Genomic DNA, 13,366 nt, shown 5'->3' with positions numbered 1-13,366 from the left:
TCAATATACTTGTTGATAAAAAATACCTATTAAACTATTTCAAATTGCTATATGTATATTAAATGGTGTACAATATGATGGACAGTTGATAGAAAATGTATAAAATAGTTACGTTATGGTACAACGTTGGTGTCAATATATATTTCACCATCATAATGATTAAAATCAAAATATATTTAACTACATGTATGAAATTGGTGTAGATTGAGTTGTAAAGTTGGTGTTATTATCAATTCTTATGAAAATAAATTGGTGTACAATGTGGTGTAATGTTGGTGCTCCCTTTCTCTTTTACAATTATAATGACTTACACCGTAATATAATCATATATAAAATAAATATTTTTGCACTAAAATTATACAATTTTCTAATAATTAACCACCAATTAAACTACAATTGTTTTAAATGCCAAACTTTAGGCGGAATGGTGTACATTAAAGTTTTAGTACGTAAAAAAAACAATATTTTACAAATTGATATGTTGCGAATTTTCGTCATTGATTTGATTTGTCTACGACAAAATGGCTGTGAACAGATTGATATTTTGACTCATGCATGAAATATATGTTTTTGTGGTAATGAGAGAGAATACACTGTATTAAAGGCTGAGAATGAATCATGGAAGTTGAAAAATTGATGGGGAGAAAATTATGGAAGGAATATCAAAACAATCCGTTGGTTTGAAAAAAGAAATTTACCATTTTTTTTTTAAAATTTTAGAAATAAGTGTCAACAACACACCTAAACTATTATATTTTTTTGAGCTTCATACCTAAACTATCGGAAGTGTGAGCTTCATACCTAAACTATCACTTATTAGTTTGAGAAACACACCTAGTGGTGTATGTAATACACTCTTTCTATTTTTTGCAAAAATCTTGCCACATGGTATTCCACATGGAAAAATATTTCACCTCGATAAAAAATAAATAAATCATTAATATTAATAAAAAGTTAAAGACTAAAGTATTTTTATCCCAAAAAAGAAATTATTTTTAAAAAATAAAATTTAAAATATTTTTCTCACCCACACCACCACCTCCCCCCTCCCCCATGAAAATCCCCATCCTTTTATTTTTTAAAATTTCTTATATAAATTTTTTTAAAAAAATTCATACTCCACCCCCTCCCCCACTCCTTCCTAAAATAATGTTATTATTTTTATTTTTAAAACAAAATAAAATTATACCATCCCATCTAACCCCTTCGCTCTTAATTTTTTTTTTTTTACATTTTTCTCATGTTGAGTTAGATATGTACATATATTTTTAGGAAAATGTTGTTTTTACTTGCATATCAAATATAACAGAAATAAAAATTGTATTTTAAAAAAAATCTTACGGCAACTAAAAAATACTTTTCTAAAACCACACACACACACACACACACATATATATATATATATATATATATATATATAACACAAAATGGAAAATTGTTTTGGAGGCGGAAGGTTAGGTGGGGCGTGGTAAAATATATTTTAAAAAATATATAAATTATTATTTGAAGAGAAGGGGGGGGAGGGATGAATAAGAATTTTTTTTTTAACTTTTATAAAGAAATTTAAAAATAAAAAATAAAACTAAAAAATTGGGGGGAGGAGGTATGGTGAGAGAAAGTAGTGGAGTGTAATAAAAATATATATTTTTTTGGAGGGTGGGGGGTGCGGGGAGTAATACCTTAATCTTTAATTTAATTTTTAATAATTTATTTAATTTTTGTCAAGGTGGAATGTTTTGTCCATGTGGAGTGTGATGTGACAATTTTTTTAAAATGAAAGAGAGAGTATAGTATACACACCATGATGAGAGTGAAATAAAAGAGATAGATATGTTTCTCAAACTAATAAATGATAGTTTAAGTATGAAACTCACACTCTCAATAGTTTAGATATGAAACTCAAAAAAGGAACTAATTTAGGTGTGTTTTTGACACTTATCTCTAATTTTTACCTAGTTTGTTGTGTTTTGTCAAAATTCTATTGCTATGTTTAAGAAAAACTAAACTATTGTTATATAGGGTTTATTTTGTTTCTTAAATTGTATATTTCTGTTTTTTTTTACTCTTTATAAATCTACCATTATATCTTATATAACTCTCCATGTTAAAATTACCCATATCAATCAATTAAATTAAATCTAAAAGAATTTAATTCATCGATTAATTTAATCTTTTATTTTTATGCTTAATTTATTTCACGTGAAGGATATAAAATTCACATGAAACTTATAAGCAATCATAAATGGTGTCATCTATCTAGAGTCCGAGACATGGTTATATCAACTAATTATTATTTCGTGATTTGTCACTAACCAATATATTAGGAATGTGTTGACCCATTGTGGATCTCAACTTTTGGTAAATCAAAATAATAAATCAAATCACATCAATCATAACAATTATATCAAGATTAAGAAATATAAATACATTTAATAGTCTAGAGAAGTTGTTTATTAATATTCAAAAACTAAACAAGTATCTCATGGTCCGTTCAATACATACGAAGTGTACTAGTACAAGAAATTGAAATATGAACACTCCCATAATTAAGATCCAATCAGATTTAATCTTGTGCTACAATCATCAAGATCAAGATGTATGTTTGTCCTACTTCATCTTTGATTGCGAACATTAATTTATCACTAATAAGAGCAAACAATTTTAATTTTCATGTTTGAGTTAAATAACTCTATACACAAAAATTGTCTATGATATAAGTAAATGACACACGTGTTAGTACAATAATCTATTCAAATAAAGACATTATTAAATTAAGTAAATAAAATAATTTGTCTTTACACAGAATGAAAACATTATACTATAACTTAAATCACATGATTAATAGTATATCTCAACACAAATCGTTATTATTTTTATTTTATTTGACATATATAAAACTAAAGAAAGTGTGCATTTCATTTGTGATGTACAAAACTGTACAGAAAATTTTGATTTGAAGAATAATTACAAGTGTAACAGGCTATTCATGATGCTCTTTTGAAGGTAATAATAGTTGATTGAGATAAGCTCCAAGTGCCCATATGGGAAAAATGTTTCTGTAGGATGAGTAGCTTATCATACAATTCCTGTTAAATACTCCTATTATTTCCTGCAAAAAAATTAAAAATATATATTGCTGAATAATAAACATAATTTGTGTGTCACTCTGAGATAATAAAGAGTTAAAAATTGTGAATAAATATCAAATGAAAAAAATACCTGTTGTGGAAAATCTCCATTTTCCATTTGAGAATTTATCAGAACCTTAGCAGCTCGTTTGAGTGGAGTAGGATCTCTTTTTCCCTAACAAATTTTGAGGAGTCGTCAAATTCACATCAAGTAAATTACTATTTCATTTTTCAAAATCCACAAAATTAAAGAAATTTATTCAAATAATTATGGCATTTTTCTAAATTAAAAAATTTGCATTGATCCTCTAGTAATTCTCATTATTTAATATGTTAATTTACAAGAATTAGTTCTATTTGAAGTAAGTACCTGGCCAGCTTCAATAAGAGCCAACATGGCCCAAGCAGTGTTCACATTGTGTGGTCTATTCCCTTCAAGGTTCGTATAAACCTGTCGTGACATCAATCAGTCATACGTCTCAATTACATAATAGTGATCTATTATAACAATATTTCACTATAATGATTATGTTCGTTTTGAAATCAATTTTTCTATTATGTTACATTATATGTTTTTTATAACAATATTTCGTTAAATAACAATAAAAAATATCTAGACAAACGATATTAATTAATGTGTCACCTTGTGTTGAGATGAGAGATAGCTTTCTCCCCAACCACCAGAAGATTGAAGTTGTTTGGACAATAGGAAATGACAAGCCTTTCTAATGCTTTTGCAACTTTCATAAGTGTAGCCACCAGCAACGAGCCCACTTATCCCAAACCATGTTCCATATGTGTAGCAAACTCCCCAGGAACCATACCTTCGTACACAAATATTTATATCAAGAGTTTAAGTTTTATGCATTAATGTATAAAAAATCAATTAATCAAAGTTTGCTAATTGTATTGATCGGAAATAGCAGATATTCTTGAAATTAGTCGAGGTTCACAAATTCACCCCGTTACCCCACAACTATTATGTATTATAAGAAAAATAATTATATAGTTACCATGAGCCATCAGGAAGTTGAATACTTTGAATGAATTGGAGAGCTTTCTTAATACATGCTTCTATTTCCTTCTCTCGATGTTTGGGGTAATGTTTCTTGAAGGATTGAAGAGCTTGAATTACTGCAGATGTACATTCTACATACCTGCACCAATTTTACAAATTTCTTAATTAATTTTAAATTCGTGTCGTGTATGTCCATTCAGGAAAAACACTTTCTATCAAAGACTTTTTTATACTCAGAGCTCAAAATCAAGACATCTAATTAAGAAAGTGACAGTCTCATTTATTTAAGCATGACTTCTTTATTACTTGATTTTAATATAATTTACTTGAATTGACATCAAAATCAATTGAAGACAACAGACAACTTTTCTTTCTTCACGGGGTAAGGTTCATGAAAATAATTTGTTAAATAAACTTTTATATATATGCAACATAAATGTGTGGAAAGTCTTACTGGTAATCAATAGTGATGTCCCCAAATGTTTCCGATGGATTAATCATCTGTCAAATTGCCATAAACAAAAAAAAAGAGATGAGGAAAAAAAAATCATCATTTAATGAATTAAAGAAAATTTATTTGCACAAGTTAATACTCCCTCCTTTCTAATTTATGTAATACATTTTTTTAGTATGTCCAAAAAAGTGTGTCACATTTCTATTATTAGAAATATTTAACTTAAATTTTTTTATTTCTTAAAAAAATTATTTATAGTCACACAAATATCTAAGATTTGTTTTAAATCATAAATATATATTTTTAAAAAAAGTCTTAAACTTGTGTCAAGTCAAACAATGTTACTTAAATTTAAAAGAAGGGAGTACTTAAAGTAATATGTTACCTCAAGCCATGCATAAGATCTTGTTAGCTCGTATGAAGCAAATCCACCGTTGCTATTCTGAAACATATTAAAAAGTAAAAAATATATATTTATAATTACATAAATATCTAATATCTAAAATTTAATTGGTTAGAAGTATCTTAAGTAATGATCATCAATAATCATAATAATTAATTTTTCCATCGTTGCTATTAATTTGATGGCTTATCAAATAGCCAAGTTCAGGTGATAATTAAGACTGCTAATAATTAAAAAGGGTTAGAATAAAATGCGTCAAATTTAGAAGGATCTTTAGGTATTTTGCGGATTTATACTTGTTGACACTATATCACATTTGCGCAAATTGAAAGATATACACACTGTAATATAAGAAATATTTAGTGATAATAGATAAAAATATTTAGCATTTATTATTATCATAAATATAATATCGCGATAATTATAAGTAGTAGTATATAGTTATAATGAAAGTAAATTTAACCTGAAGGGAAAGAATCAAATCAACAGCATCACATAGCTTTTGAGGTGCTATTGCTTCTCCAACAATGTCTAATGACATATGAGATAGCAAGAGTGATGCCTGTAGTTTAGCCAAAAATAAATAAATAATTATGTTTGGAAGAATATATTTGAATCAAAAGTATAACAAAAATATATTTGAATCGAAACTCAATTAAAGGATATATTTAAACTAATTTTAATAATATATAGGTAATTTTTAACCCTTTTCCATAAATCTAATATATATCATTACCGTAATCAATTTTTATCAGATCTTTATATATCAATTATAGCAAATAACATATCTTATTTTAAAGATTTATCTCATATCTTAAGTAAGCTAAAGAAGTGTCTTTATTTTGATATATTATGGTGGACAAATAAATGAAAGTAAAAATAATAATAATTAATATAATAAACAAATAAAAATCAACGACGAGAGTAGTACTAAGTAAGTAATGGACCTTTAAAGCTTCTGCAGTGCAATCAGATACAATCCAACCATTATCTACAGTGGAGAAAGGCCATCCCCCTCTAGAATGCTGCCTATACCACTTCTTGGCATCTCCATTACTATTTTCTCTAACCTTAATTATAATTAATGCAGGATTATAATATACACAAAGTTATTAAAGCTCAATACAAGAAAAGAAAAAAAAACAAGCGTGAACCTGTGAGGCTTTAATGAAGTGGTGTGCATTTTTAAGCATCACATCATATTCTTGAGGAAGGTTTGTAGCTAGTATGGCTTGTACACCAAAACTAACATCCCATAATTGACTTCCATTATATCCCTACAATCGAAGGAGGCGAATTCAGAATTTAGAGCATCATCAAAGGCATATGCATGTTTGTTAAATTTTTTGAAATAAAATTTATTTATATGTTTGAAAATTATATAAAAAATATTATAAGTCATAATAATTGATAATTCAAAAAATTCAGAGTTAAAAGAAAAACTTGCTAACTCTCGAAATTTGAAATGTGTTCAGTAAATTGAGATAGAGGAATATGCTTAATGGTTCCATCTTCCCTTCTTCTTATTATTTTTTAATGAGAAATTATATATACCTTCATTTTCATGCCATCTTCAGCAAGCCATAGGTAGTCTTTGATTCTTGAGAGATGAAGTTTGATTGCCTGGGAATCTGGATCCTCTACCCAACAACACAACATGTTCAATACCTGTATTATTTATGTAACATTTCATCATTTAATTACTCACGTGTTATATTAATAAAATTGTAATATGTTTCCATATTTAAGGGTAGTTTACTTCTCAAAATAGCCTAAATATAACATATTTGTTATGTAAAAGGAACGTAAGCATACATTTCACTTAACGACCAAAATCATAATTTACCCCTAACCAAGGACCAAAAATACTATTATTCCTTTTTCCAATTTAATTTATAGTATGGATTCATGTAAAATATAGAAATTCTAATATTTACCATGATCATATAATTATCTGATTAAAAATAACATAATGTCATATATAACTATATATTGTCACTAAAGTTAAGTTATTTTTTTTTAAAAAAAAAACAGAATACCTTGTTGACAGGTCCAATACAAATATAGTTGGTATTTTCATCCTCATAATGAATATGTTTCATCACAGTGTTGAGTGCCTTCTTTCTTAGCTTGGAAAGTGGCCATTGCATGAGAAGAGGTTCTACAATTTTGTGAAGACCTTCCCAAAGTATGTCTTGTATTAAAGGATGAGGGTAGTACAAATCTTCCTGAAATTAAACACCATACATTACTTTATTAATTTATTGATTTCTGATATAACCTGTAACTTGTTTGGTCAAACTTTTGAAAGTCGTAAATACTTATTTTTATTTGAAAAAAGATAGTTATTTTAGAAAAATTGAGGTGTCTAGTCAACTTTTTGAGAAAAAAATTGTTTTTTACTATTTAAATAATAACATAAATTAGCTTTCAATAGTTGAAAAACATTAACTTTATTCTGCTCAAAATCACTTGTTGTTTGCCAATTGCCACCCTAAATTGTTAATTATTTAATATAGCAAAAAACTTTTTATTTAAAATGATTAATCAAAAATAAGTTGCTATTCTCAAAAGTATTTGTTCGAAAAGCACATTTAAAACAAAATAAGCATATTTTAAAAGTTTGGTCAAATAAACTATTAATTTACTAGTTCACCATGTTATTTTTCATATGAGAAAACAAAAAAATAAATTAAAACGGAAGAAATTAAATTAGAAAAATACCTTAGCACATTGGTTTCTAGCCAAGTCCCAATCAATATAGTGATAGGGAATTGTATAGAGCTCTCCTCTTAGTGATAAAATGGTGGAATTAATAGGACCTACATATCTCCTTCCATACAAGTAAGACATTGCTAAATACACCATTCGACAATGACACCACATTCGACCTACCATATCATCAAATAATAATATGATTATATATGTTGAATTATATCACAAGCAAATAATAACATATTCAATGTAATCTCACACTATGTTACTCTGTTCATCAAGTCAATTTTTCAGAAATATAAATAAAAATGCAGTTACTTGAAATCAAATGGATGTATTTTCTATGAATTTCAATGCAATTTTACTAATCGACCACACATGTTCTTTGATAAAATATTTTCATTATTTTTATATATACTCATCAACGATAATTTTACACTTCAAAAATCGATCTTGTCCGTAGATTTTTGTAAAAAAAAAAAAAAGAAGAGGAATTGTGTTGGTTTTCTTAAAAAGGTTATAATTTTCGCACATTTTTGCATGAAAAGAAAAAAAGCCCAGCGACAAGGTTGATTCTTCGAACCGACCTTCTCCATCGGTTTTTTCATTAATTTTTAATAGTGTCACAAATAGGATTTAGGAAGGATGATATATATGCAGTTTTACTTTTATTTTAGAAAAATTTTAAAAAATATATTTTTAATAGACTATCGAAATCAAACCTGGATGTATAGGAATAAAGTAGGGGAGAAGCCATAGTTCTGGCGGTAGTGGATTATTGCCGCTCCATTCGTATACGCCTAGTACCTAACACACAGAGTCCCAAAAGAAAAATAAATAAATGCTACTCTGTTTAAATTCTTTATTAATACATGTAGTGGTCCTTTTGGTATGATTTGATGGATTAAGAAAAAAAATCATAATATATAATTTGGTATAATTTTATTTGATGTTTGATTGTATTTGAATCATGTATAACCTAATATATCAATTTGTGTATTATTTTATACCACTAGCAATATGAAATAATTAATATATTTTTAACTTATACATCAATAAAATAGTAATTAAAAGGACAATACTATTGTTTGATATCTTTTTCCTAGAAACCAATAAAGGTCAAACATAACTTATTATTTTTTAGTATAAAAAATAAATAAATATTTTAAATGATATCTTGTATATCCAATTTTAATGTAATGAACCAAATAGTTGATAAAAAGTAATTTTGATATTATTAATTCATGAATAGTTAAACTAATAACTACATTATAATTCATGTATAATTTATATTCAAATCAAAACGCTTAAAAAAAAATTACTTACAGAGAGCCAGAATTTTCCCCAAGAAGGAATATAAGTGACACCACCATGCTCAAGAATCCATTTTCTAGCTTTCTCCATTGCTTCATTATTTACATCTTTTCCATCAACAAGTCTTATTGCCACATAGTTGAGAGCTGTGCAAAACATGGTGCTATGTCCTTCTATATGCAACCCCCATCCTCCATCTTTATTCTGCATTAATATTTTTAATATATAGTAATAAACACTTAGAAAAATGATCACAAACTACACTCTTTTTTTTGGTTAACTATTTGACAATAACATATTCCTTGTAATTTCACACGGTGAAGTCTGAAGAGAGTAAAGTGTACACAGACCTTACCTCTATCGGTTATGTTGTGTTGAGAATTTTGTAAATATTTGAAAGGAAGACAAAAAGAGTGTTAGGCACCTGATGATTATATAAATAGCGAAGTATTTCCTTTTGATGCTCTTCTGATAAAACTGCATTCACTGCTCCCATTATGAATAGACTTATAATCTGCAAAAGTTAGAATCAAATGAAAAAAGATACTAAAACTCTTTTATATATTATTTTTAAAATAAATTATCCAGTTTTATCTCTGGATAGTGTTGTATTAGCAAAAAGATACAGAGGGGGTGACGTCTGACCTCAAATACAACACATTATATGGTGATCCCATCACCATTGAAAAGGCTAGAAGAGGCTGAAAATAGCCAAGCTTCTGGCGAAATACCACCTAACTAACTTAAAAGTTAGACTTGTCAAATTTAGATTGAATACAAGGCATTTGTCACTTATCAATTTGAAAGAGGCTTTAAAAGGTTCTGAGCAAATTAAAATAGGAATATACAACGTGATTTCGATCGGTGATCGAGGATAGGTTGGCCAAACTATTGGCTACTTGATTGCACTCCCGATAGCAATGCTTCACTTCAAAATTTGTTGCATTCTTGATTTTTAGCATGTTGTCGATAATATGTTTCAGCTTTCTATTGTTTGATTCATGGTTAGTAATCATATTAACAATTAGCATTCAGTCGAATTCAAGAATTCTTTTATATGTTTAGTTTTAAATAAGTATATGTTTGCATATACTGTGTTTTAACTTGTTTTTCTTGATCAGGTAATTAGTAAAGAAATTAAAATACAAAGAATGATTAAGTTAAGAAGAGTCATAGAATTCCCATGTATAGGTCTAAGTGTTGTATAATTGACAATTTTGATATAGTTTGTGTGTTTTTCTGTCTTATTCTTATATATTTCCTAATTAAGAGAACACGAGAAAAAATTACAAGACATGCTAATCTTGCCACCAAGATACCTTTGACTTTTAACTGTAAAAAATTCTAACCAGGCACACAATAATTAACATATGATTTAATTAACTCAAAGTTAAATATGACTACTTATTCGAGTATCACAACCACCAAAATCAGAAACTTATCAATAATATATATACCCCTGATTATTATTCCCTCAGTCTCCATTCATGTGGCTGGGGCACACTTTTATCTCTAGTTTGTAAAAAAAAATAAAAAATTTTATAATTAAGTAGAAATAACTTAAATTTGAATTTCTTTTTTCACCCCTAATGACATAATTTATAGTCAAAAAAATTACTTGGGTAAGTACTTTTTTATAAATAATTATTGATTTTAGTTATATTTTTTATTTGTCACCATCTATAGCAATACTATGATAAATATGCTATGTATTAAAAGTGAATTATTTATGCAATATAACTGTATTATAAGTGTTTTAAAATATATTATGTTTGTTTGGTAAGAAATTGATACAATATATTAAAGTGTGTGATAAGAGTATTATTCATGAATAAAATTGATATTATATGTGTTTTACAAATTGTTATCTGTAATATATATTAAAACTGTATTATAAATGCATGATAAGTGTCCCGTGAAAAAATAAATGTTATTGCTATAAATGAAAATATTTTCTTCATACTCCCTCTGTTTCAAAAAGAATAGTCTAGTTTGACTTGGCACGGAGTTTAAGAAAACAAAAAAAAAATCATCGTGTGGTCCTAAACTAAAGTTATGTCAAATGTACCAAAATATCATTTAATCTTGTCGCCTTAAACATGTTACGTGAAAAATTGAAATTAAAATTTTGCTAAAAAGCAAGAGATCATTCTTTTTGAAATAGATTAAAAAGGAAAGAATGACATTCTTTTTTAAATAGAGGGAGTATAACATATTTACGTAAGTTTCCCTTTATAATCACACAAATATCTAAGGTTTGTTATAGATTACAAATTTTATAAATCTTTCTTTCTTAAATTTTGTATATATTAAGTCAAACGGTATTGTCACATAAATTTGAATAAAGGAAGTATATTTAATTTATGTGACACACTTTTACTTTGAACTAATCCAAAAAAGAATGTCACATTTCTATAATTAATAATAACTTAACTTTAAAATTTTCATTTTATTCTTAATGGGAAGATTTATAGTCACACAAACAATTTATTTTATACAACAAATTTCAAAAATCTTTTTTTCTTTCTTAAATTTTATATCAAGTCAAACAGCGTCACATAAATTGTGTGACGGGAGGTAATATTTGTGTATTGAGAATAGGGTCATACCAAACCAGCCAAAAGAAAGAGGGGGCCACCATAATCAGCAGGCCAATGACCATCCTCAGCCTGAATTGTTGAGTAGAATCTTAAGCCCATTCTCAATGTTCTCCTCACTAATGCCTCTTCACTCTCTATTTTCACTTTTTCCAGCATTTCAACTTGTTTCTCCTTTGCAAACTAATTATTAATTACAAGTAAATAAGATTAATTCTTAAAATGCATGGACTAATTAATTTAGTGATTATTTTACATAAATTAATTACCTGAAGTCTTAATAGGAGATCAGAACTGTGTTTAACATGAAACCGATTCATATAAAAATGTTGACGAATATTTTCAACATGAGATCGCTCTTCATTCGTTCCACCATTCTGATCGAATTCCCAATATTGCCTACCAACGTTATTGTTCAAACTTCTAATACATGGATCGTGTCCCTCTGACAGCTTAAGCTTCCACATAGGAACGCTTAATAAATCACAAAAAAAAAAGAAATTAACGACAAATAAGTTTTGTAGCTAAATAGAAAAAGTTGTTGATAATCCTATTTAGCGACAAATTATTCTGTTAGCTACCAGCAATTTAGCGAGGATTAACATCTATAGTAAAAGTTGTTCAAAATTATTTTGCTTCCTACAAAATCAAGCAAGGGAATTAACTGCTAAAATTAAGAGAAATAGATATTGTTTCCTCCTCTATTTTTTTTTTGTATGTACAAGATTTTAAAATAAACTTAGCGGTTTGAAGTTTTCATACATTCACAATAAAATAAAAATATAATATACGACATATTTCAAGTTTGTAATTTTTTTTACTGAAATTGTACGGATGAAAGGAAACAACCTTAAGTTTGTCAAATATATGTTTGATGACTAAAAAAAATTTAAAATGCAAAATCGTTAAATATTTAGACCAAAAAATCGTAAGACAAAAAATAACCTGGTTGTACGGAATTTAATTTTAAAAACAAAAATTTTAAAATTTATTAATTTAAATAAATTATAATATAAGAATATGATGAGAGAGGTAGAGAAAGAGACTAACAAGAGTAGAGCAAGCTGTGAATAAGAAGTGAAGAACTAGTTGAAGAAAGAATGGTCTTTCTCAATTTATATACGACATATTCTATTTTTAATTAATTAATTAACATATATATATATAACTTCAAAATGACTAGTGTGTTTCACGCGCGCCAATTTTATATAGGGAAAATGGTCAAATATACCCTTGTACTATTGAAAATAGTTTAAATATATCATTTATTATACTTTCAGTTAAATATACCGTTATATTTTTGGTTCAAATATACCCCTCTCATTATACTTTGGTACAAATGCGCCCTTAATTTTAATGGAATAATACTTGAAAAACTCAAAAATAAATAATTCATTTCCAATTTTAAATATTTAATTTTTTTAGGAATATGTATTGTCATTTATAAGAAAAGAAAACTCAAATTAGTAATTGAAAATTTTATTTATTTCTAAAAAAATCAGATATTTAAAATTGGGAATGAATTATTTAATTTTGAGTTTTTCAAATGTTATTCCATTAAAATTAAGGGCGAATTTGAACCAAAGTATAATGAGAGGGGTATATTTGATTCGAAAATATAACAGGAGGGATATATTTATCTCAAAAATATAACGAGGATATATTTAAACTATTTCCAGTAGTATATGAATATATTTGACCCTTTTCCATTTTATATATGTAAGAGTCTTCTAAATC

The 13,366-nt window shown here is 27.0% G+C and overlaps 1 protein-coding gene across 2 annotated transcripts; it reads right to left on the bottom strand.

The window, feature by feature from the left end:
* Positions 1–2,851: 2,851 nt before the first annotated feature.
* LOC129876651 (cycloartenol synthase 2-like) lies at positions 2,852–12,755 on the bottom strand. 2 transcript variants are annotated; one of them, XM_055952142.1, is made up of 19 exons: positions 12,680–12,755; positions 11,899–12,103; positions 11,642–11,812; positions 9,457–9,546; positions 9,045–9,236; positions 8,441–8,525; positions 7,728–7,894; positions 7,043–7,231; positions 6,558–6,671; positions 6,158–6,280; positions 5,951–6,073; positions 5,467–5,565; positions 4,986–5,042; positions 4,601–4,647; positions 4,142–4,285; positions 3,772–3,952; positions 3,499–3,579; positions 3,220–3,303; positions 2,852–3,109 (listed from the first exon to the last, which is right to left on the bottom strand). In XM_055952142.1, the coding sequence occupies exons 2-19, from the start codon at positions 12,094–12,096 to the stop codon at positions 2,981–2,983; spliced, it is 2,274 nt and encodes a 757-aa protein (XP_055808117.1). In that variant the 5' UTR covers positions 12,097–12,103; positions 12,680–12,755; the 3' UTR covers positions 2,852–2,980. The 2 variants fall into 2 exon arrangements, with proteins under 2 accessions (XP_055808117.1, XP_055808124.1); XM_055952149.1 differs by lacking the exon at positions 5,467–5,565.
* Between the last annotated feature and the right edge of the window lie 611 nt (positions 12,756–13,366).

The sequence above is a fragment of the Solanum dulcamara genome, chromosome 2 (genome assembly GCF_947179165.1).
Source record: "Solanum dulcamara chromosome 2, daSolDulc1.2, whole genome shotgun sequence".
Taxonomy (NCBI): domain Eukaryota; kingdom Viridiplantae; phylum Streptophyta; class Magnoliopsida; order Solanales; family Solanaceae; genus Solanum; species Solanum dulcamara.
The sequence above is the reverse complement of the archived record's forward strand: the minus strand, read 5'-3'. Positions and strand labels throughout refer to the sequence as shown.